General features: G+C 43.1%; 2 protein-coding genes across 3 annotated transcripts in view; both read left to right on the plus strand.

Annotated features, from left to right (window-relative positions):
- LOC138976482 (beta-1,3-glucan-binding protein-like) overlaps positions 1–16,771 on the plus strand; it is a 17,233-nt gene extending 462 nt beyond the window's left edge. Inside the window, exons 1-13 of one of the 2 annotated variants that reach the window (XM_070349340.1) lie at positions 1–353; positions 1,920–2,044; positions 2,504–2,602; positions 8,873–8,998; positions 9,581–9,892; positions 10,264–10,397; positions 10,793–10,867; positions 11,720–11,780; positions 12,284–12,466; positions 13,436–13,631; positions 13,992–14,066; positions 15,351–15,489; positions 15,941–16,771. The exon at positions 1–353 is cut by the window's left edge and continues 462 nt beyond it. In XM_070349340.1, the coding sequence (XP_070205441.1) occupies positions 1,927–2,044; positions 2,504–2,602; positions 8,873–8,998; positions 9,581–9,892; positions 10,264–10,397; positions 10,793–10,867; positions 11,720–11,780; positions 12,284–12,466; positions 13,436–13,631; positions 13,992–14,066; positions 15,351–15,489; positions 15,941–16,180 (1,758 nt within the window). In that variant the 5' untranslated portion in view covers positions 1–353; positions 1,920–1,926 and the 3' untranslated portion in view covers positions 16,181–16,771. Of the gene's footprint in view, positions 354–1,907; positions 2,045–2,503; positions 2,603–8,872; positions 8,999–9,580; positions 9,893–10,263; positions 10,398–10,792; positions 10,868–11,719; positions 11,781–12,283; positions 12,467–13,435; positions 13,632–13,991; positions 14,067–15,350; positions 15,490–15,940 lie in introns of both variants that reach the window. The other variant, XM_070349339.1, reaches the window with a different exon arrangement.
- The window catches only part of LOC138976484 (tripartite motif-containing protein 3-like), a gene marked incomplete in the record, with an annotated part of 395,324 nt that overhangs the window by 14,438 nt on the left and 356,506 nt on the right, over positions 1–24,380 (plus strand).

Raw genomic sequence — 24,380 nt, forward strand, 5'->3', positions numbered from 1 at the left:
TTGTTCTGGTTTGAGGTTATGTGTGTGTGGACGAGGCGGGGCTATTAGGGGAGTGAGGACGTGCGATGTCGCATGAAGTCTGAGTTGTAAGTGTAGGAAAACTCAGCCCATAGTGTTGACGTGTTACACCGTTTTGTGTGGGCAGCTCTTGCTTACCCTTCCCTTTACAGCCAGCTTGTGTTGCCAGGCACCACCACAATCGCATTCAACTTTAACAAACAAACACTGATATTTCCTTTAAAGCCACGGTGCAGTTAGCCTGAAGCAGAGCAGAGAAAAACCTTCCTCACAGACGGGACATATTTATCGCAATATTGGTAAGACAGTTTTAGTGTATATTCACCGCAATATTGGTAAGTCAGTTTTAGTGTCTATTCAGCGTGATGCATATTGGTAAGTCAGTTTTAGTGTCGTGATGCATATTGGTAAGTCAGTTTTAGTGTCGTGATGCATATTGGTAAGTCAGTTTTAGTGTCGTGATGCATATTGGTAAGTCAGTTTTAGTGTCGTGATGCATATTGGTAAGTCAGTTTTAGTGTCGTGATGCATATTGGTAAGTCAGTTTTAGTGTCGTGATGCATATTGGTAAGTCAGTTTTAGTGTCGTGATGCATATTGGTAAGTCAGTTTTAGTGTCGTGATGCATATTGGTAAGTCAGTTTTAGTGTCGTGATGCATATTGGTTAGTCAGTTTTAGTGTCGTGATGCATATTGGTAAGTCAGTTTTAGTGTCGTGATGCATATTGGTAAGTCAGTTTTAGTGTCGTGATGCATATTAGTAAGTCAGTTTTGGTGTCGTGATGCATATGTTGATTTAGGCCCAGCACTTTCCGATGACAGACACCGCCAGGCTTTTACATACAGTACAAACACCCTTTCGTTTGTACGCTTACCGCTAAGGAACACCCTCGGTGCTCTCCATTGAAAGCAAGCCTTTTTCTGTAAACCTCTTGTGAGGCCTTTTTTTATTTGGATTTCAGTTTTGTAGCTTAAAATTGATTTGTTAGTTTAAATTCTGCTTGAAAACTAAATTTCAAAAACACACCAAACAAGAGGCGAAGCCTTCAAGGCTCACGTAAGAAATAGACAAACAGTAACACAAACTCAATCACTCCGTCACACATACACACCCACACACACAGTAAGCTTAGGTGACACTGTGCAAGAAAGAGAGACACTAGATCTAGATCTGTCTGTCTGCATGTAGCCTACTTACAGGGACACGACTGCCAAATAGTCTCGGCCCGCTCAAAATAACAATGACCGAGACCACACACACCACGCGAGAGAGAAAGACTACAGGGAGGCATGCCGTCATGATGCATTAATTGACGTCAAACACTTTTGACCGTGACGTAATCTTATGCGAGCTTTATCCATAGTCTTGGATAACCACTCACACATAGACTCGGAAATGTTAAAGTTTCTACCACAGACATACACACACACGCACGCACACACACACACACACGCACAAACGCACAGACAGACAAAGTTACGATCGCATAGGCTGCACTTCGTGAGCCAAAAAGTAGCTTTGTTGGATTCTTTGTTATTTTCTGAATAAAAAAAAAACCAAACATCTAATGTGTTTGAATTGAATTGAAAATGTGCTCAGAAATAAAGAACATCTGTTTCATGCAAATAACCTTCAGTTGACTTCAGGCACCGCAGTCACTCAGTCAGCTTTGTCTCGGTCGAAGGGTTTCGAGCAGCCCAGGATTTACTATAGTCTCGGCCAAATAGTATGTACAGTTCACAGGAGCTTGCATAAAACGCCAGTCGATGGAATGCAGTATCCTGCTCCTTTATCCTTGCTGTAGTATTAGTATCACTGCTTTTATCACACAGCGGTTGAGTTTCAATCTTTTGATGTTTGGATATTGCTTTTTGTGACCTGTCTTCCAGTGGCGTCAAAAGGGTCGAGATGTGGAGAAAAGCAGAATACGTCGTGTTCTCCTGCCTGGTTGCCGTAGTAACGTCTCAGGTCCATTTTCCTGATCCAGTAGTTTCCAACAATGGGGGACTGGAGTTTAGACTGAAAGGTATGCCGCACACTTTTGTTTTGAGTTTAGACTGAAAGGTATGGCGTACACTCTTGTTTTGAGTTTAGACTGAAAGGTATGGCGCACACTCTTGTTTTGAGTTTAGACTGAAAGGTATGGCGCACACTCTTGTTTTGAGTTTAGACTGAAAGGTATGGTGCATACTCTTGTTTTGAGTTTGGACTGAAAGGTATGGTGCATACTCTTGTTTTGAGTTTAGACTGAAAGGTATGGCGCATACTCTTGTTTTGAGTTTGGACTGAAAGGTATGGCGCACACTCTTGTTGGCTCACGAAGTGTAGCCAATGCGATCGTAACTTTGTCTGTCTGTGCGTATGTGCGTGCGTGTGTGCGTGTGTATGTCTGTGGTAGAAACTTTAACATTTCGTCATTTGAAGACGTCACATTATGGCGTAAGAGGGTTGGACGTCACGCGTTATTTTGTGTGTGTGGTTTCAGACAACGGTTACCGCCTGGTGGCTTTTCACAACAACATCAACAAACCGCTGGCTGGTGTCGCCCATGGTGATCACGCTGCTGACGTCACTGCTCACACTGGTGATGACGTCATTGGTTGCTTCACTCGAGTTGTAGTTGTATTGAATATGTGTGTGTTTTGTTTGTGATTTTGTGTGTTTGTTTCTCTGGGCACTTTTTCTCATGTTAGATTATTTTGCTTTGTGCTACTGTTGTCGTTTTCACGGACATTGTGTCTTTCTTATTGTTTGTGTTCTTATTGCTTGTGTTCTTATTGCTTGTGTCTTTATTGCTTGTGTCTTTATTGCTTGTGTATTTATTGCTTGTGTTTTTATTTTATTGCTTGTGTTCTTATTGTTTGTGTTCTTATTGTGTGTGTGTTCTTATTGCTTGTGTTCTTATTGCTTGTGTTCTTATTGCTTGTGTTCTTATTGCTTGTGTTCTGATAGCTTGTGTTCTGATAGCTTGTGTTCTTATTGCTTGTGTTCTTATTGCTTGTGTTCTTATTGCTTGTGTTCTTATTGCTTGTGTTCTGATTGCTTGTGTTCTTATTGCTTGTGTTCTTATTGCTTGTGTTCTTATTGCTTGTGTTCTGATTGCTTGTGTTCTGATTGCTTGTGTTCTGATTGCTTGTGTTCTTATTGCTTGTGTTCTGATTGCTTGTGTTCTGATTGCTTGTGTTCTGATTGCTTGTGTTCTTATTGCTTGTGTTCTGATTGCTTGTGTTCTTATTGCTTGTGTTTCGTCCTGATATGGCTCTACGTAGTCGGCTGGACGTTAAGCAACAAATAAACAAACAAACAATTGCTTGTGTTCTTATTGCTTGTGTTCTTATTGCTTGTGTTCTTATTGCTTGTGTTCTTATTGTGTGTGTTCTTATTGCTTGTGTTCTTATTGCTTGTGTTCTTATTGCTTGTGTTCTTATTGCTTGTGTTCTTATTGCTTGTGTTCTTATTGCTTGTGTTCTGATTGCTTGTGTTCTGATTGCTTGTGTTCTTATTGCTTGTGTTCTTATTGCTTGTGTTCTGATTGCTTGTGTTCTGATTGCTTGTGTTCTGATTGCTTGTGTTCTGATTGCTTGTGTTCTGATTGCTTGTGTTCTTATTGCTTGTGTTCTGATTGCTTGTGTTCTTATTGTTTGTGTTCTTATTGCTTGTGTTCTTATTGCTTGTGTCTTTATTGCTTGTGTCTTTATTGCTTGTGTTCTTATTGCTTGTGTTCTGATTGCTTGTGTTTTATTGCTTGTGTTCTTATTGCTTGTGTTCTGATTGCTAGTGTTCTTATTGCTTGTGTTCGTATTGCTTGTGTTCGTATTGCTTGTGTTCTGATTGCTAGTGTTCTTATTGCTTGTGTTCGTATTGCTTGTGTTCTTATTGCTTGTGTTCTGATTGCTTGTGTTCTGATTGCTTGTGTTTTATTGCTTGTGTTCTTATTGCTTGTGTTCTGATTGCTAGTGTTCTTATTGCTTGTGTTCGTATTGCTTGTGTTCTTATTGATTGTGTTCTTATTGCTTGTGTTCTTATTGCTTGTGTTTTTATTGCTTGTGTTCTTATTGCTTGTGTTCTTATTGCTTGTGTTCTGATTGCTTGTGTTCTTATTGCTTGTGTTCTTATTGCTTGTGTTCTGATTGCTTGTGTTCTTATTGCTTGTGTACTTATTGCTTGTGTTTTTATTGCTCAGGGGTGTACCTTAACTTTTTTTGCTACCGGCCTCAAAAATTGAACCGGCCCCCCCAAATCCCAACCGGCCCCCAACTTGCCGGGATTTCTTACAACCGCCCCAGCGGCTCGTCGCGTGCTAACCACATACACAAAAGACGTACATTCATACTTATAATGCATACATGTGGATTTGCACTACTAATAACTACCACAAACACACACAAAACTTGATGACTAAAATGCTATGTTTTAATATAATGATAATTAACCTTGTTTTAATAAAGAATTTAAAATAAAAGCCGCCGCAAAGAAACAAGAAATCAAAACCACATTCACACCCTGTCACACAATCACACACTAAACCTCACTAAAAGTTACCCCCTTTATGTACCCCCTACCACACAATTTACAAAGTAATTTACTATGGAACTTTACTTACCACATAAACACACACTACAAAAGAGTAAATCAGCATTTTTTTTAATTTAAATTATGTTTTTTGTTGTATAAAACCAAGTATAAAAAGCTGACTACAAACAAAAAATGTTCTAAGTTGCTTTCTTGTTTCGTTTCTTTTTCTTTATGTCTGTGTTATTAATATTACTGTAAAAGTTGCATACCAGCCAAATTTATCACAGCTTAAGTCATAAATAATCAAAAGCATTACATTTCATTTCTATTTCCTAATGAAAACAAACAGATGTTCAGATTTCCTGATCCTAGAATTGTTCACAGGTGATCTTTATGCTTTTGATTCAGCAGAGTTGCATCCCTTGTCCTATTGTTGAAGGTCTGTCTTCTCTTCTTTATCACATATAGGTCTAGTGGATCTGTTTTTTGTTTTTTTACTTCCTTAGTTGAAGGGAAATAATTGACAGCAGTAGTACTGTCACTACTTGTACTAAGTTGGTCAGCAAAGCTGGTATTAACATATTTGGGAAAACGGTCTCAATGAGTATCCCTGCAGTCAATGACATAATTATATACATTTCCCAGAAACTGGATCAGTGGTACATAGCAGGCACATCAAAGGAAAAATACAGAGGGCTAGGGGGAATATGTTTGCTCTGGATGGGCGGTCAGATCAAAGGCAGATGCATTGTAAAAGCTGGTTGGCCTTGAGACCTGGGTCAATGACCGTTACTTGCAATCTGAACACAGCTGCCTGTCGAGACACTGACCTTCTTACTCGGGGTCAATGACCGAGTTTTTATCTGAGAGGAAACTGTTTTACAACATGTGAAAGTCTCTGAAGGATTGGTGAGCGCAGGATAAGACAAGAGAGGGGGTGAAGTGAAAATCGCAAAGAGGGGGGGGCGGAGGGGGGGGGTTAACTATTTTGACTGCTGATGCAATTGCCAGCGGCTCGTGGCACTGGAGGGGTGATGACACGGTCAAGTGAGGCGGAGGGGGGTAGCTGTCTAGCCAATGTGTCTGACATTGATTGATGGTAGTCCTGAGTCCTCAAAGTGGGGGGAAGGGGGGGGGGATGAGTGGGCAGTAGAGAAGTGACAGATTTTGAGATCGCCCGCAGAGATATTTGTTCGCCGGCCGTTCCGATTGACTACGTTGCCTAACGACTTTGTACTTCAGCAAAATTTGAACCCGCCCGGCGGGCGATTTCAGAGGAATTTCGAACTCGCCCGACGCGATTTGAAGTCGCCGCGGGCGAGCGGGCGAGCGCCAAAACTCACCCCTGTTGCTTGTGTTCTTATTGCTTGTGTTCTGATTGCTTGTGTTCTGATTGCTTGTGTTCTGATTGCTTGTGTTCTGATTGCTTGTGTTCTTATTGCTTGTGTTCTGATTGCTTGTGTTCTGATTGCTTGTGTTCTGATTGCTTGTGTTCTGATTGCTTGTGTTCTGATTGCTAGTGTTCTTATTGCTTGTGTTCTGATTGCTTGTGTTTTATTGCTTGTGTTCTTATTGCTTGTGTCTTTATTGCTTGTGTTCTGATTGCTTCTGTTCTGATTGCTTCTGTTCTGATTGCTTCTGTTCTGATTGCTTGTGTTCTTATTGTTGCTGTGACTCTTCACCCGTGTTCTGTCTGCATGCCGGTGTAACACGACATATTTACTCCACGAAAAATTAACTTCGGAGTAAAAATTTCGTACGAAATGTTTATTCCGATTACCGTGATCTGTCGTACGAGAAAAGAACTCCCCAGGGAACGAAAAAGTTACTCCCTCCACGACATTTTTACTCCCCAAGTTCTTACTCTCAGTGATAATCTCGTGGAGTACTTTCCTTTTGTTCGACGTACGAAAAAAGTACTCCCTGTACGAACGTTTTACTCCCAGATTATTTTACTGTCAAAATAAATTTCTCCTGGTGTTATTCTTGGAATAAATTAACAGTTGTTAGTCTGTTTGGGTTGGATCTTTATTTGCTTGACCTGTTCTGTCTCAACATGTTGTTATATTTGTTGTTTGTGTCTTGTTTTTGTTTGCTGATGTGAGCTTGTGACCGACGACAGTTACGGTGCACATGCACTTGTGTATATCCGTTTGAACTCGTGAACTCGTGGTACCCCTGTACTATCGGGAATCCATTAAGGTTTCCGAGACTGTGTTTTATTTCTATTGAATTGGTCTCGCGGAATAGCCGATTCTAAAAATTTGCATAGGTAAAACGATCGCTTTTTTGGTACAAGCCTCTGGAGTAAATTTTGTGATTAATGTTTTTGTGAACGGGAAACAATTGACAGGTGGCTTTATTCCATCTCACTTTTTCACTCCGCCGCGATGTAAATGTGAATAGTTGAAGGTGATGTTAGACACCAACTAAAGAAAGTGGGGCTGCCTGATACCCCTCGGGTCGAATATGTGTTAATCTTGTGACGCAGGCTGAAATCCTTTGGGATGTGGGCGCCGCTGAGACGTTCTTTCTGCTTGGGGTTCTTTCTAGAGGGTTCTTTTTCTTTCTAGAGGGGTGTAGTTAGATTTAGGTCTTTTTCTTTTTAGAGAGGTCTTTTCTTTTTTAGTGGGGCGTAGACTGGTTCTCGTAGATTAGTTTTAGTGGGGCGTAGATTGGTTCAGTAGACTGTTTTTTAGCTGGGTTTTCGTAGATGGTTTTTGTAGACTAGTTTTGTAGATTAGTTTTTGTAGACGAGTTTTTGTGGATTAGGTTTCGTAGATTAGATTTTGTTAGAGGGGCTCAGTTAAGTTTTGTTAGATTTGTTGAGAAGATTGTGTTGCCAAGTATAGTTGGGATACAAAGAGGGGACATACATTGATAAATCGTAAAGGTTGTCAGTATTTTGTTCTGAGGTATGCTCAAGAGAGATAAAGTATTTGATAAGTCGTAAAGATTATCATTATTGGTTATCTGGCAAGTGGTGAACATAATTCTTTGTAAAGAGGGAGGATTTAGTGTGTTTTTTAGAATATAGATTTGGAGTGAAGAATTGAGAGCGTTGGTTTTTTTTGAGTTGTTTAGTCCTACAGTAATACATTGAAAGTTTTGTATTGGAAAGTAAACCCCCGTTATCCCACACATTCCCCATTTCATCGTATGGAATAAAAGAACCTGGTATTAATATAACTGTTGTCAGTTGTTTTGAGTGGTTGAGCTTGGCGAGCAAGGGCGGTTACATTTGGCACTCGGTTACATCTGACGCTCGGTTACATTTGTTTATTTGTTTAAACAAATGTTAAAGTTTCTACCACAGACATACACACGCACAAACACACGCACAAACGCACAGACAGACAAAGTTACGACCGCATAGGCTACACTTACGTGAGCCAAAAATGAGGTCGTGATAGTACCATCTGAACTGTTTAAAAAACAACGAATCATCATGTACGTATGTCTGGGGATGTTACCTTGAAAAATATGTATGTAAAGTTTCATGAAGATCTGCCAAGCAACGGTTGGCCTAGTGGTAAGGCGTCCGCCCCGTGATCGGGAGGTCGTGGGTTAGATCCCCGGCCGGGTCATACCTAAGACTGTAAAATTGGCAATCTAGTGGCTGCTTCGCCTGGCGTCTGGCATTATGGGGTTAGTGCTAGGACTGGTTGGTCCGGTGTCAGAATAATGTGACTGGGTGAGACATGAAGCCTGTGCTGCGACTTCTGTCTTGTGTGTGGCGCACGTTATATGTCAAAACAGCACCGCCCTGATATGGCCCTTCGTGGTCGGCTGGGCGTTAAGCAAACAAACAAACAAACAAACAAATCTGCCAAGCAGTTTTCCGGCAATTGCTCCAAACACACACACACACACACACACACACACACACACACACACAAACACACACACACATACATACACACACACACACACATACACACTCACACATACACACACACACACACACACACACGCGCACGTACGCACGCACACGCACTGACCAGTCTCTCTCTCTCTCTCTCTCTCTCTCTCTCTCTCTCTCTCTCTCTCTCTCTCTCTCTCTCTCTCTCTCTCTTCAGTTTGGACACATCGACTACGAGACGTTTTGAACAGAAGGCACGCAACTACATAATGTAGGATACACATTATGCTGTGTGATATCAGGGTTACACTCGTTGCTTTTTCAAATACTGAAAAACTTACTGTTGCTCGTATTGTAATATTACAACACAAAAACATCGTGCAACTAGGGTATCACACAGCACGCCATGTATAGTAGGCCGGCTATTCTCTATTTACACTTCTAATCTGAACAGACCAAGGACTTTTGTTGTTACAGGCAACGAATGGGTTCACCGAGACAACGACGTACAACTTCAACCAGGGGACACGGTGCACTACTGGGTTATGGTGATCAAGACCACCGGGGAAGGGTTGCAGATCACTGACAGAACCTGGACTTACGGTATTACTTCGATTTTCTACAACAAAATATCAGCGTGCCTTTTTCTAAGGAATGCAACGTTTCTTATTTGTAAATGATACACCTTTCCATGTAAAAGTTCTGAACAACTATTCTTGTCGGTGGGCGCTGAAAAGAATGGCAAGGCATCACCCACCATCTCAGCATACCATGCGGACCTGCTCAATTGATATGTTCATGGTAAAAGTTCTGCCGGCTCATGTTAATATGTCTCTTATCACAGTCAGCTTGAAAACGACGTTAAACAGCAAATAAAGAAAGAAAGTAAAGAAAGTAACAGTCAGCACATTATAAATAACGCATACTGTTGTGTCAGTTTGAATTAAAAACGAGCTCAAAAATCAAGACATTTGTTTATGCAAATTGGGTTCATTTGGTTTGTGTTACCAAGACAATGCGTCCACGGGCTGCCCCTGCCGTAGGGTTTCGGACAGCCTGTGATTTGATAATTTTGGTGACAAAAATGCAGTGCGTTCAGATTTATTCTCTCATCCCCACAGATTGACTACATGTGTCGATATCGCTTCACGCTACAATTTTTTTTTTTTTTTTTTTTTTTTGCAGTACTAACTAGCACCATCACTTCCCCCACCACGACCACCACTACCACGTCCACTACTCCACCAACCACTAAAAGTGCGAGTCTGAAAACTGTTATCTCGGGCGGCTCACACATTTCTTCTGTCGCACCCGAAAGTAGCTCGCAAACCGTAAGTAGTTCCCAAACCGGAAGTGGTTCCAACACCGGAAGTGCGTCGACCACCGGAGGAAGTTCCAACTTCGGGACCAATGCGCCGGGCACATTTGGTTCTAACACCGGAAGCGCTTCGAACTTCGTCGGAAAAGGGGATACAGGGTGCTCTTGCAACTATCCTTGTGAGTATGGCGGAAAGGTCACCTATCTTTGTGCTATTTATAGCCTGGAAAACGCAGAGTTCAAGCCGAACATCCGTGTCCAGGAGACCCAGTCTTGTTATAGGAGAAAGGTACAGAGCTAAATTTGCTTTGCCAGCACGAGAACATAGAACTACATCTGCCGCGTACCGATGTTGACCTTTACCACACAACACAGGTACCATACTGGCAATTTCGCAGTCTGTTCCAAAGAACGACAACTTGGCATTCCTTTTTATGGAACGCAAGAAACTTACTTTTTACCGGGTATAATCTACCGGTAGATTCTGCTGGGTAAAAAGTCCGTTTTGGCGTTCCATACAAACGGTGCGCTGTAACCCGTTGTGTTACAGACGGCCCAGGGATTGGAGATGGCTTCATCGATGATCGCACGTGCACCTCGTTCCCCTGTCTCGTCTTCGAGGACAACTTTAACTTCATCAACCACAGGGTGTGGGAACACGAGATCACCGCTGCAGGGGGCGGGGTGAGTCTAACAGGGATGGGTGGGGTGGTGGGAGGGGGGTGGGGGAGAAGGGCGGGGTTGTGGAAGAGAGAGAGAGAGAGAGAGACAGACAGACAGAGAGACAGACAGAGAGACAGACAGAGAGACAGAGAGAGACAGACAGAGAGAGAGACACAGAAAGAGAGACACAGAAAGAGACAGAGAGATAGGGAGGGAAGGACGGACGGACGGACGGACGGACGGACGGACGGACGCAAAGACAAACAGACAGACAGACAGACAGAGACACAGATACACAGAGCACTTGAAACACACAGATAAATATTACATTTTAATTCATTTTGCAAAATAGAAAAAGCCATTATTCGTGAACGCCAACACTAGTTGATGATTGTGTGTTTAATTGTCTGTTTCAGAACTGGGAGTTTCAGTACTACACCAACAACCGCACCAACAGTTACACAAAGAACGGGGTGTTGTACATCAAACCGGTGAGATTATCATTTGAAGTAAATGAAGGTTGTCAATCAAATAAATTCGTCACAGCGTAAAATGTACTGTGTGCAAACAAACGCAAAGAAGACACAACAGAAACCAGTGTTGTTATATACTCTTCATCAATATTATACTCTTCATCAATATTATACTCTTCATCAATATTATACTCTTCATCAATATTATACTCTTCATCAATATTATACTCTTCATCAATATTATACTCTTCATCAATATTATACTCTTCATCAATATTATACTCTTCATCAATATTATACTCTTCATCAATATTATACTCTTCATCAATATTATACTCTTCATCAATATTATACTCTTCATCAATATTATACTCTTCATCAATATTATACTCTTCATCAATATTATACTCTTCATCAATATTATACTCTTCATCAATATTATACTCTTCATCAATATTATACTCTTCATCAATATTATACTCTTCATCAATATTATACTCTTCATCAATATTATACTCTTCATCAATATTTTGTATGCCCGTCGCTGTCTACTTCCGGACGGTAATGACACGTAATAAATGAGACCACGTGATGCATTGTCATGGTGGGTATTACGTCAGTAGAGAAACAAACCGTTTGTGCTAAGCATCGCATATATGTAGGAGAGTAGGGAATAAGAGTTGTTAACCTAAATTTTCACAAATCGACAAACTTTCGTTGATTAAATCGTATGTGCAACATAAAAATTCATCCCCTCCCCCTTTTCTTGTACGGTATTTGTTTTTGTTTTATCGTAAAACTGATCACCTGTTAAGCTTATTTTTCAGGGACAGATATATTTTACTTAATATTCCCTTCGTCGTTTGACAGACGCTGACCTCAGACCACTATGGCGTGGAGTATTTGGAGCATGGTGCCTTGAATCTTTGGGGTAGGTTTTGATCTAAATTTGTTGAACCCGTTATCCGCACTTTAGGGAACACAATGTGTGGGGGTGTTACACATTCTGTAGTGTTATCACTTTTCATCAACGGTCATTTAGCAAAGGCACAAAAAATGCTCATGCAACCCACAAAAATGTGTATAACTTCTACATCTGACCACCGAATCACTTTATGTTTGGGGGACATAATGTTCGGCCTATGCATACCCCTTCCACAAAGTAACAATTAGGGTTAGATCAAATAATCTGACTTTTGTGCAATTTCAAAAATAGTTACAAAATTTGGTGAAAAAGTGAAGCGATGTTCTTAACCTTTGTAACAAGCCTTGGCCGATCTGAGATGGTTCTTTCTTTCTTTATTTGGTGTTTAACGTCGTTTTCAACCGTTCAAGGTTATATCGCGACGGGTCTGAGATGGTAAACCGAATCGTTTACACATACCTTCGATGGCGGATTCCATTTTCAAATATATCTTTGTTTTTGTCGTTCAGGGTCCAGTGCCGCCGACGTATGTACGAGTAATATGGACTGGGGCTGTAAGCGTGAAGGGCAACCAGGTCAGGTGATCAATCCCATCCAATCAGCACGCCTCAGATCTTCCAGGGGGTTCAACTTCCGGTACGGCAAGGTCGAGGTCGAGGCTAAATTGCCTGCTGGTGATTGGCTGTGGCCAGGTGAGTGTTGTGACGTTTCGACATGTCGAGATTCGTGTTATCTGTGTTGACGTTTTGCATACATTTTCTCTGATTGGATTAAAATAAATGTTGTTGTTTTTATTGAGCGTGAGAAGGGGAATGCACCACTCCCTTTTACTTGGCATTTTGACCAAGGTACTTTCAGCAGTAGAGTCCCTCCTTTGTTTCACTAAGAGAACATGCAAGGGACATACTTAAAGTGATCTTTATAGACAGGTGCTCGTTATGGAAAGGTGAAATATATAGGAAAACATCTCCTTGGGGTTTGTTTGGCGAGGTCGTAATGGGGAGGTAGTCTTTATCAAGAAGAATCTTTTTGTGTCAAGAAGTGTCGCCAGGGCAGGTTCGACACAATGCTTCGCGTATTTTGAACTCCAGATCACACATCTTATGCCTTGTATTTTGAACTCCAGATCACACATCTTATGCCTTGTATTTTGAACTCCGGATCACACATCGTATGCCTTGTATTTTGAACTCCGCATCACACATCTTATGCCTTGTATTTTGAACTCCGGATCACACATCTTGTGCCTTGTATTTTGAACTCCAGATCACACATCTTGTGCCTTGTATTTTGAACTCCAGATCACACATCGTATGCCTTGTATTTTGAACTCCGGATCACACATCTTATGCCTTGTATTTTGAACTCCGGATCACACATCGTATGCCTTGTATTTTGAACTCCGGATCACACATCTTATGCCTTGTATTTTGAGTTCCGCATCACACATCTTATGCCTTGTATTTTGAACTCCGGATCACACATCTTATACCTTGTCTAATGAACTCCGGATCACACATCTTATGCCTTGAATGTGTCAGCCATCTGGATGCTGCTGAGAACTAACGTGTACTGCAAATGGCCGGCCTCGACGGTTCTATCACAAGGCTTCGTGTATTTTTGAGCTCTGGATAAGATATCTTTTGCCTTGTGTGTTTCAGCCATCTGGATGTTGCCCAGAAGTAACGTGTACGGCAATTGGCCGGCATCTGGAGAGATGGACATCATGGAGAGTCGAGGCAACCTTCACTACACTGACCCCAAAGGAACATCGCAGGGTGTCGACAATATCGGCAGCACGCTGCACTTTGGCGCTGACTTCTTCACAAACCAGTGGCCCAAGGCTCACAAAGAAGTGTAAGAGTTTGGGTGGATGGGTATGAGTTTGCGGGGGGGGGGGGGGGTAGGGCGGGGGAAGGGGGGGACGGGTTGGGTGGTAAATGAATATATATTGTGCGACCTGCAATTCTTCGCCAACCAATGGCCCAAATCAACCAATGGCCCAAATCTCACGAAGAAAAGTAAGAGTTTGGGTGGACTGGAGAAGGGGTGTTTGTGTCTAAAGTTTATGATCCTTATATTGTTAAATTCGTCATTTATAATTTCCATACAAGGTAAAACGTGGGGTTCGAGTTTGGAAAATCATGCTGTAATTTTGTGAGCATGCGCTCTGGAAGGCTAAAACAATTGAATAATTGTCTATCCGTATATGTGCAGTTTGCTTTCGACTGGCGGGACGTATGCAGACGACTTTCATAAGTTTGGCGTGGAGTGGGACAACACATCTATCACGTGAGTAGCACGCCTGTGTTATGAGAGTAGTGTCCCTTGTCCAGGTTTTCTCTGACTGTGTGTGACAGGGAGACTACTGCGTCACCCTTTACAGCAGACTCTGCAGAGTTTTCTGCTGGCCTTGACGGCTGGAGCGTGGGCTATTTATGGAAGTTCGACGTTTCTTGCACGTAGGACTGAGAATGCATGTCACTAATTGATATTGAGCGTGGAGAATAACCCAAATACAAGTAATCTAATTGATAATGTTTTCCTATACATAATCAGCGTGGAGAATAACCCAAATACAAGTAATCTTATTGATCATGTTTTCTCGTACAGATTCAGCGTGGAGAATAACCCAAACACAAGTAATCTAATTCATAATGTTCTCCTATACAGATTCTGCGTGGAGAATAACCCAAATACAAGTAATCTAATTGATAATGTTTTCCTATACATAATCAGCGTGGAGAATAACCCAAATACAAGTTATCTATTTGATAATGTTTTCCTATACAGATTCAGCTGTGGAGAATAACCCAAATACAAGTAATCTTATTGATCATGTTTTAAATACAGATTCAGCGTGGAGAAAAACCCAAATACAAGTAATCTAATTGATCATGTTTTCCTATGCAGATTCAGCGTGGAGAAAAACCCAAATACAAGTAATCTAATTGATCATGTTTTCCTACACAGATTCAGCGTGGAGAATAACCCAAACACAAGTAATCTAATTGATAATGTTTTCCTATACAGATTAAGCGTGGAGAATAACCCAAATACAAGTAATCTAATTCATAATGTTTTCCTATACAGATTCAGCGTGGAGAATAATCCAAATACAAGTAATCTAATTGATAATGTTTTCCTATACAGATTCTGCGTGGAGAATAACCCAAATACAAGTAATCTAATTCATAATGTTTTCCTATACAGATTCAGCGTGGAGAATAATCCAAATACAAGTAATCTAATTGATAATGTTTTCCTATGCAGATTCAGCGTGGAGAATAACCCAAACACAAGTAATCTAATTGATAATGTTTTCCTATACAGATTCAGCGTGGAGAATAACCCAAATACAAGTTATCTATTTGATAATGTTTTCCTATACAGATTCAGCTGTGGAGAATAACCCAAATACAAGTAATCTAATTGATCATGTTTTCCTATACAGATTTAGCGGGGAGAATCACCCAAACACAAGTAATCTAATTGATAATGTTTTCCTATACAGATTCAGCTGTGGAGAATAACCCAAATACACGTAATCTAATAATTGATAGTTTTCCTATACAGATTCAGCGTGGACGGACATGAAACGCTCAAAGTGGCACCGGGAGCGGGAGGATTCTGGGAATTTGGCGGCTTTGATCAGATGCAAGGCTATGACAACCCATGGAGGGAGGGAACTCGCATGGCTCCCTTTGACCAGGAGGTAAGTAGGTCAAGGATAGCCATATAGATTGTAGACCACACACACACAAAACAGCCAACTAAAGCCAACAACAACAATAACAAATAAACCAGGAGGTAAGATTTCATTAACTGCTTGTCTTCAGTTTCTGGCGTTCGACAGATGTATAAGCCTACTCATGTCTTTAATGCCTGACATGAGAGGGCACACTTTGAACCAGCAACAAGTGTCCTTTATCGCAGGTGTCCGTTCATGTTTGTTTGATACAAGCATTAAACACATGTGCACGGGCATTCGGTTCGCTCATAGCTGCTAGACGGCGATGTCTTGGTTTAAACAAGGTTTTATTTAGTTGAACATGGTACAGTAATACAAGTGGCGCGAGGCGAAATTACTACATTATTTTAGGCAAGGTGTCGATCTCACAGAATGAAACTGTACAATACAAGCTCCGCGATGTGACGTGTTTCAGTTCTACCTGGTCATGAACGTGGCAGTGGGCGGGGTGGGCTTCTTCCCTGACGAGAACCGCAACAGCCCCCAGCCCAAGCCGTGGCAGGACCGAGCGGGCCACGAGGCCGACCGATTCTGGGCGGCCAGAAACCAGTGGTACCCGACCTGGCACCCCGACCACGACCAGGGGGAAGACGCGGCCATGAAGGTCAACTATGTCAAGGTGTGGAAGACCAGACCTGACCCTCCGCGGCATTGAGTGGACTGACCCTGATCGACTCACTCCGGTCTGCTGAGCTGTGTGCTACTTTGAGTTCAGTGCTCACGTGCCCCCTTCATTAAATATCCTAATAACGCGGTTTTTGTTTGTTTGTTTTTTCTCCTTATTTTTCTCTCTCGGCTTAAGCTTAGTGATCTAAATTATAATTGATTAACGGATAATTTCGAATCGATAATTTCCGACCCAGAGAATGTCCCGGGACGACCGTTGCTGTGTGAAACAATTACCTTGTATGTAAACAATTACTGGTCGAGCAGTCGGGAAATTCCCGAGAAATTGCCTTTGCAAGCTGAATTGACTATTTGCACAATTACTGTGGGGACAATTTCTGTTTGCACAATTACTGGTTGCACATTTCCGTTTTCACAGAAATCAACTGTTTGCACTTTTAGAAGTTGTTTGCACAAACACTGGCCAGACAATTGCCGTTTGCATAATTTGCGGGAATCTGCCTCTCACCGGCAATTATCCGACTGACTTTAGTCAGTGTCACCGACAATTATCCAACGGACTATAGTCAGTGTCACCGGCAATTATCCGATGGACTATAGTCAGTGTCACCGACAATTATTCGACAAACTCAGAAAAGGCTGAACGTATTTTATTTTGCAGATTGTATGGAGATTTGTCAGAGTTAATAAATGGATAACAAAATCCCGCAGGATACTGTTGTTGTGTTTGTTCAGCGTTTGTTTCCGCACACAAAAACACACACATACACACTGACACACACACGCACGCACGCACGCATACTTGCACGCACGTACGCACGCATACATGCACGCACGCACGCACAAACACGCTTGCGCGCGCACAAGCTCGTACACACATGCACAAACGCATAATCACAGACATAAACGTATGCTCACACAATCACACTCACACAGACACCCACACCGTCGTTGATAACCATCCACGCACGCACACGTACATAGGGCCTACACACGGCACTCGTTGTCTCTCACTCTTTCTTACACACACACACACACACACACACTACTTCCACTACTTGATCGTCTCTAATACCCACATGCGATTAGGCTGCAACTTCTACTTTCACTGTTTTGACTGAACTGACAGTACGATGAGGTAACTCTTGTGAAGTAAGACTGACAGCACTTACGGTTCTTGATTGACACACTTCGCACAACGCTACTGTTTCATTTCGTGTTGACAACTCCCATCAGAAAAGAGTCCTGCCTTCAATGTTGTGATCTGTAGACAGCCACAGAAACAGGTATGTGTCGAGAAGCGTGTTACACTACGCTGTGAATACTGTAGAAACTGGTTGTTCGCCGTAGGGTTCCTATCTGCTGCCAAGTGTTTGTGTGTGTGTGTCGATCTAATGTCATCCATTGTGTGTCGCTGTTGTGAATGCTATACAGCGAAGTGGAACTGAAAGTAGGTCATACCTCGAGAAAGTTACCCTTCTCGTACATAGAACAGCTGCCTAAAAAAATGCTGACTACGGGAAACGATAGAGCGTTACTTAAGTTCAGAATTATGTATATTTTCATTTTGTTCATTCGCCTAGAGTGTGTCACGTTCCTACTTTCTGTTCAAGGTCACACACAAGTGGGACAGTTAGATGTCACACCACAGAAACACAGTCACACACAAGTAGGACAGTTAGATGTCACACCACAGAAACACGGTCACACACAAGTGGGACTGTTAGATGTCACACCACAGAAACACAGTCACACACAAGTGGGACTGTTAGATGTCACACCACAGAAACAGTCACACACAAGTGGGACAGTTAGATGTCACACCACAGAAACACGGTCACACACAAGTGGGACTGTTAGATGTCACACCACAGAAACACGGTCACACACAAGTGGGACTGTTAGATGTCACACCACAGAAACACGGTCACACACAAGTGGGACAGTTAGATGTCACACCACAGAAACACGGTCACACACAAGTAGGACTGTTAGATGTCACACCACAGAAACACGGTCACACACAAGTAGGACAGTTAGATGTCACACCACAGAAACACGGTCACACACAAGTAGGACAGTTAGATGTCACACCACAGAAACACGGTCACACACAAGTAGGACTGTTAGATGTCACACCACAGAAACACGGTCACACACAAGTGGGACTGTTAGATGTCACACCACAGAAACACGGTCACACACATGTGGGACTGTTAGATGTCACACCACAGACACACGGTCACACACAAGTGGGACAGTTAGATGTCACACCACAGAAACACAGTCACACACAAGTGGGACAGTTAGATGTCACACCACAGACACACGGTCACACACAAGTGAGACTGTTAGATGTCACACCACAGACACACGGTCAAACACAAGTGGGACTGTTAGATGTCACACCACAGAAACACGGTCACACACAAGTGGGACAGTTAGATGTCACACCACAGAAACACGGTCACACACAAGTGGGACTGTTAGATGTCACACCACAGAAACACGGTCACACACAAGTGGGACTGTTAGATGTCACACCACAGAAACACGGTCACACACAAGTGGGACAGTTAGATGTCACACCACAGAAACACGGTCACACACAAGTGGGACAGTTAGATGTCACACCACAGACACACGGTCACACACAAGTGGGACAGTTAGATGTCACACCACAGAAACACGGTCACACACAAGTGGGACTGTTAGATGTCACACCACAGAAACACGGTCACACACAAGTAGGACTGTTAGATGTCACACCACAGAAACACGGTCACACACAAGTGAGACTGTTAGTTGTCACACCACAGAAACACGGTCACACACAAGTGGGACAGTTAGATGTCACACCACAGAAACACGGTCACACACAAGTAGGACAGTTAGATGTCACACCACAGAAACACGGTCACACACAAGTGGGACTGTTAGATGTCACACCACAGAAACACGGTCACACACAAGTGGGACAGTTAGATGTCACACCACTGAAACACAGTCACACACAAGTGGGACAGTTAGATGTCACACCACAGAAACACGGTCACACACAAGTGGGACTGTTAGATGTCACACCACAGAAACACGGTCACACACAAGTGGGACTGTTAGATGTCACACCACAGAAACACGGTCACACACAAGTGGGACTGTTAGATGTCACACCACAGAAACACGGTCACACACAAGTGGGACTGTGAGATGTCACACCACAGAAACACGGTCACACACAAGTGGGACTGTTAGATGTCACACCACAGAAACACGGTCACACACAAGTGGGACAGTTAGATGTCACACCACAGAAACACGGTCACACACAAGTGGGACTGTTAGATGTCACACCACAGAAACACGGTCACACACAAGTGGGACAGTTAGATGTCACACCACAGAAACACGGTCACACACAAGTGGGACAGTTAGATGTCACACCACAGAAACACGGTCACACACAAGTGAGACTGTTAGTTGTCACACCACAGAAACACGGTCACACACAAGTGAGACTGTTAGTTGTCACACCACAGAAACACGGTAACACACAAGTGGGACAGTTAGATGTCACACCACAGAAACACGGTCACACACAAGTAGGACAGTTAGATGTCACACCACAGAAACACGGTCACACACAAGTAGGACAGTTAGATGTCACACCACAGAAACACGGTCACACACAAGTGGGACAGTTAGATGTCACACCACAGAAACACGGTCACACACAAGTGGGACTGTTAGATGTCACACCACAGAAACACGGTAACACACAAGTGGGACAGTTAGATGTCACACCACAGAAACACGGTCACACACAAGTGGGACAGTTAGATGTCACACCACTGAAACACAGTCACACACAAGTGGGACAGTTAGATGTCACACCACAGAAACACGGTCACACACAAGTGGGACAGTTAGATGTCACACCACAGAAACATTGTCAAGCCGATTTCCGACATGTTACTTCGTGGTTAACAATACTTGAAAATTCTTTGGTTTCTGTAAAAGGCTCTTCCGTAAGGTTATTTAAACGGAGAGAGAGAGAGGGGGGGGGGGAGAGAGGGTGGAGAGAGAGAGATATAGAGAGAGGGAGAGAGGGAGAGACATAGAGGGGGGAGAGAGAGAGGGAGAGAGAGACAAGACAAGACAAGACAAAATCGTTATTATCGAGGGTAATAGATAAGCAAGAATATTGCTTTTTAACATCCAGCCCTCGCTGGAAATAGAATAATGAATAGAGAGAGGGAGAGAGAGTCAGACAGACAGAGAGAGGGAGAGAGAGAGGTAGTGAGAGGGGAGGAGAGAGAGAGAGGGAGAGAGAGAGGGAGAGAGACAGACATACAGAAAGAGAGAGAGAGAGAGGGGCAGAGACAGTGAGAGAGAGACAGAGAGAGAGGGAGAGAAGGGATACAATTAATTTTGTTCGATCTTTTGATGCACTTAATTCCCTCCCTTGAATTGTTGAGAACCTTTTCCCTTTTGTTAAAGGCACAGTGCAGCTCACAGCCTTCGTTTTGCGTTTTTGTTGCAGCTGAGTGCATTTACAGTTCAAAAATCCTCCTATCGGGTAGTAAAACAAACCCAACGACGACATCTGTGAAGCTCGACAGTTTCTTGTTCACGCGAGTGCATAAATTAACCTAGTTATTATAGTGGTGTTTGGTCGGAGTTCGATTCAACTGAGTGATTCCGGCCTCCATTTTGTTTTACACAAACTCATGATGATGTCTGACATAGTTTGCTAGTGACGTGTCTTTTTGTGCATGATGTGATCTACCTGATCTAAATTTAGATCCAAAAATAGGTCAAGACCAGCCGGGTCCGAGTACGAAATTAATTCGTAAAAAAAAAATCGCAGTTCTTGACTCTTTGGGTGCAAGTCAATGAAACTTGGTAGTTCTTCTAACGGATAGCTGCCTGAGGTATGACTAAAAGCCCCAGGGGCTCCGTGCACCTGGATTTGACAAGTTCAGTACCTTTAACTTATGGTCCGTCTAGCAGGTCAGGTGTTCACACGAATAACTTCGGATGGCAATAGATTTCCCCTTCTTTCCTTTTTCAAGCGGTTGGAAGGTGGGGTATTAACGTTTTTTTTTCCCCGAGTCCGCTACCCCCCCCCCCCCCCCCCCCCCCCCTGTCTCCCTTTCACACTAAAGGGCAGCTGTCGGGTTGCCTGGTCTCAAAAATGCGCGGAGTCGCGTGCAAAAACGCGTTTAAGAGTTTTCCGAGTTGATTCAACTAAAGACTGTTGATTTGGTCCAGAAGAAGACACTTTCATCATTAGTTTGAAACCATTAAAATGCGTGAAACTTTCTGCTAGTTCTCACAATCCGCAAAAAAACGAAGCAGTTGGCAGGCCGAAACGACTCAATATCCGCGACCGACAACTCTGTCAGCACAAGAAAGACGCCGCAGCGTTAGCCTTGCTGTGAGGTCACTCGAGGAAGCCGATAAGGCCGCTGTGAAGTTTACAGTACAATGTAGACTACAGCTGGACATCTGTAATGCTGTACGCGTGATTGATTCTTGCACAAAGTAAAGTATTAGGATGGTGGTATCTTCTCAAGACCCACGTTCCCATTTTCTCTTCTTTGATCTGACCGACTGCAACCTTTACAAGTCATTTCTAAAGTGGTTCACATGCTGTTGCTACTCCTCCAGTCCACCCGGTTAAACCATAAAGTTGCTCAACCACAGACCCTCGTGTCCCTTGTCAGCAGACACTGTACACTTATGAAGAAGGTCCGCTTGAGGTGTCACACCAATTACCGTGTACGTGTGAGGTACTGAATTCAAGACAAAAGCCAACTCTGTCTGTGGGAAAATCTAGGAAAGAGATGATGATAATACATCTTCAGTTACTCACTCAAGTAGATAGACGAGGTAAGATAAAGGGAAGAGAGACGAAGACAAAGATGAAACAGTGGATCTAGTGTGGAAAATGGGGGAGGGGGGTTCGGCCGCAAAAAATCAAAGATGAATTTGTCAAACTGTGTGTGTGATGGTTATCGTGTGTGTGTGTGTGTGTGTGTGTGTGTGTGTGTGTGTGTGTGTGTGTGTGTGTGTGTGTGTGTGTGTGTGTGTGATAACACGTATGTGTGTGTGTGTCTGTGTATATGTGTGATAACACGTGTGTGTGTGTGTGTGTGTGTGTGTGTGTGTGTGTGTGTGTGTGTGTGTGTGTGTGTCTGTGTCTGTGTCTGTGTGTGTCTGTGTGTGAGTGTGTTTGTGTGTGTGTGTTTGTGTTCCTCGACGCGTGACAATATCTGCCAATAAGTTGAACAAAAACAGGGTTCAAGTGGAACAAAAGCAGGAGGGGAACGGAAGACATGTTATGAACTCCGTTTTTTACTGCGAAATTTTGGCCTGGGAGAAGTCACCCCATCCTAAGTTTCTCTTCACCTACCCGTGAAGTATGCTTGAGGGCTTGACTAGACAACCCGATTGCGCCCATTACACGGCATAAAGATAGCACCGTTCAACCCGGCCGATTCCGCGGCTGACGTCACGCGTCCAAGTGAAGTAATTTTCGAGCGGGCTGCATTGACTCGGCCAAGAATGCAAACTTTCTTCGATTAAAGACATTGTAGAATGTCTAAAGTCTTCGGACTTGTGTTATCAAGCTGTCAAAATCACCAAGTAACTTTTAAGTATAGTTTCAGTTACATGATAACTCATTCTAAGGAACAGATTTTGAGAGCCACAACCCGACAGCTGCCCTTTAAAATGAAACCCTTGTAACTTGAGGTAAAACGAACATCCTGGGATAGTAGTTAACGACGTTAGCAAACCAATCGTGGGTTTCTACGGAATTGTTTTAAGACGTTGGCTACAGTGTGACATCATGCGCACACTGCACTAGGAATGGAGTGTTCTGATGATTTCTGATGACGTGTGTGTGTGTGTTTGTGTGTGTGTGTGTGTGTGTGTGTGTGTGTGTGTGTGTGTGTGTGTGTGTGTGTGTGTGTGTGTGTGTGTGTGTGTGTGTGTGTGTGATTACAGAAGTCATCATGGCCGCCGCTTTAGCCACCAGTAGCAGTGAGCTGCCAGAATGCCCTGTCTGCCATGACGGCTATAAAGAGCCAAAGATACTGCCGTGTACACACCTAGCGTGCAAACAATGCGTGGTGTCGTGGCTGCAGAAGGCAGGGGTCAAGGGAGGCTGTCCGCTCTGCCGGGCCCCCATCCTGCCCTCCACCAGCCGAGGTCAGCGTGACCTTGACACTCTGGTCAATGACCTGCCCACTGACCTGGCCACCATGGCTCTAGTGGACAGCCACACAGTACTCAGCGGTCAGCATGTCTGCATGATCTGCAACAACAACGCAGCTGCCACGTCATTCTGCTTGCAATGTGACGTCAAAATTTGCAAAGCTTGCATCATTGGGCACAAGAACATACCCTCAACCAGGAAACACGTCATTGAAGACTTAAACAAACTCAGCCCGCAGCGATTGGCTTTTATAAACAGAGCAACATGTAACGTGCACGATGATAGGCCTGCTGAGCTGTATTGCTCCACCCACAAGGAGCTCATCTGCATGCTATGCGACTTGACCAATCACCGCAGCTGTGCAGAGGTGAAGGCCATCCCAGACGTGGCGACAGAGAAGAGAAGAGAACTGGAACAACAGGCACAGAGACTGAGGGACAGAGCGACAGCATTGGCAACGGAGGTTGGTGTAAACCCTTCATGTTAATGCTCTTGTTTTATCAAGCGTTTTCCTTAAAAGTTTTTTGCATCTTTTATTCTGATTGAATCTGAAATGAAGCTGAGGTAATTGTGGCATATCGTAGCTGTCAGTGCAAGACCTCGTATGTGCAGTTTTGCAGTTTTGAGAAAAACGAAGAAAACGGTTTTTTTAAATATGTGTGAACGTTACCTTTACATTTCTGCCTTACGTGGACTTCTAATGTACTGGGGAGGCTTCTAGTATCTTTTTTTGTTAATCAAACGCAGTGCGCCTGACGTAAGTACAAACATGTGCAGATACGAGGAATTGACCCTAAGTCGTGGGCTGTTTTCTTGTGTATACGAGGTTTTGCATTCACAAACTCAACAATAATGGCGAGACAAAATTGTTTAAAACCTGTAGTCTAGCATGAACAAGCAGAACAAAAATGATTTATGCAATTCCGCACATCCGAGTTCGTAGGTTCAGACACAGAGAGAGAGAGAGAGAGAGAGAGAGAGAGAGAGAGAGAGAGAGAGAGAG

Source organism: Littorina saxatilis, linkage group LG9, assembly GCF_037325665.1.
Source record: "Littorina saxatilis isolate snail1 linkage group LG9, US_GU_Lsax_2.0, whole genome shotgun sequence".
Taxonomy (NCBI): Eukaryota; Metazoa; Mollusca; class Gastropoda; order Littorinimorpha; family Littorinidae; genus Littorina; species Littorina saxatilis.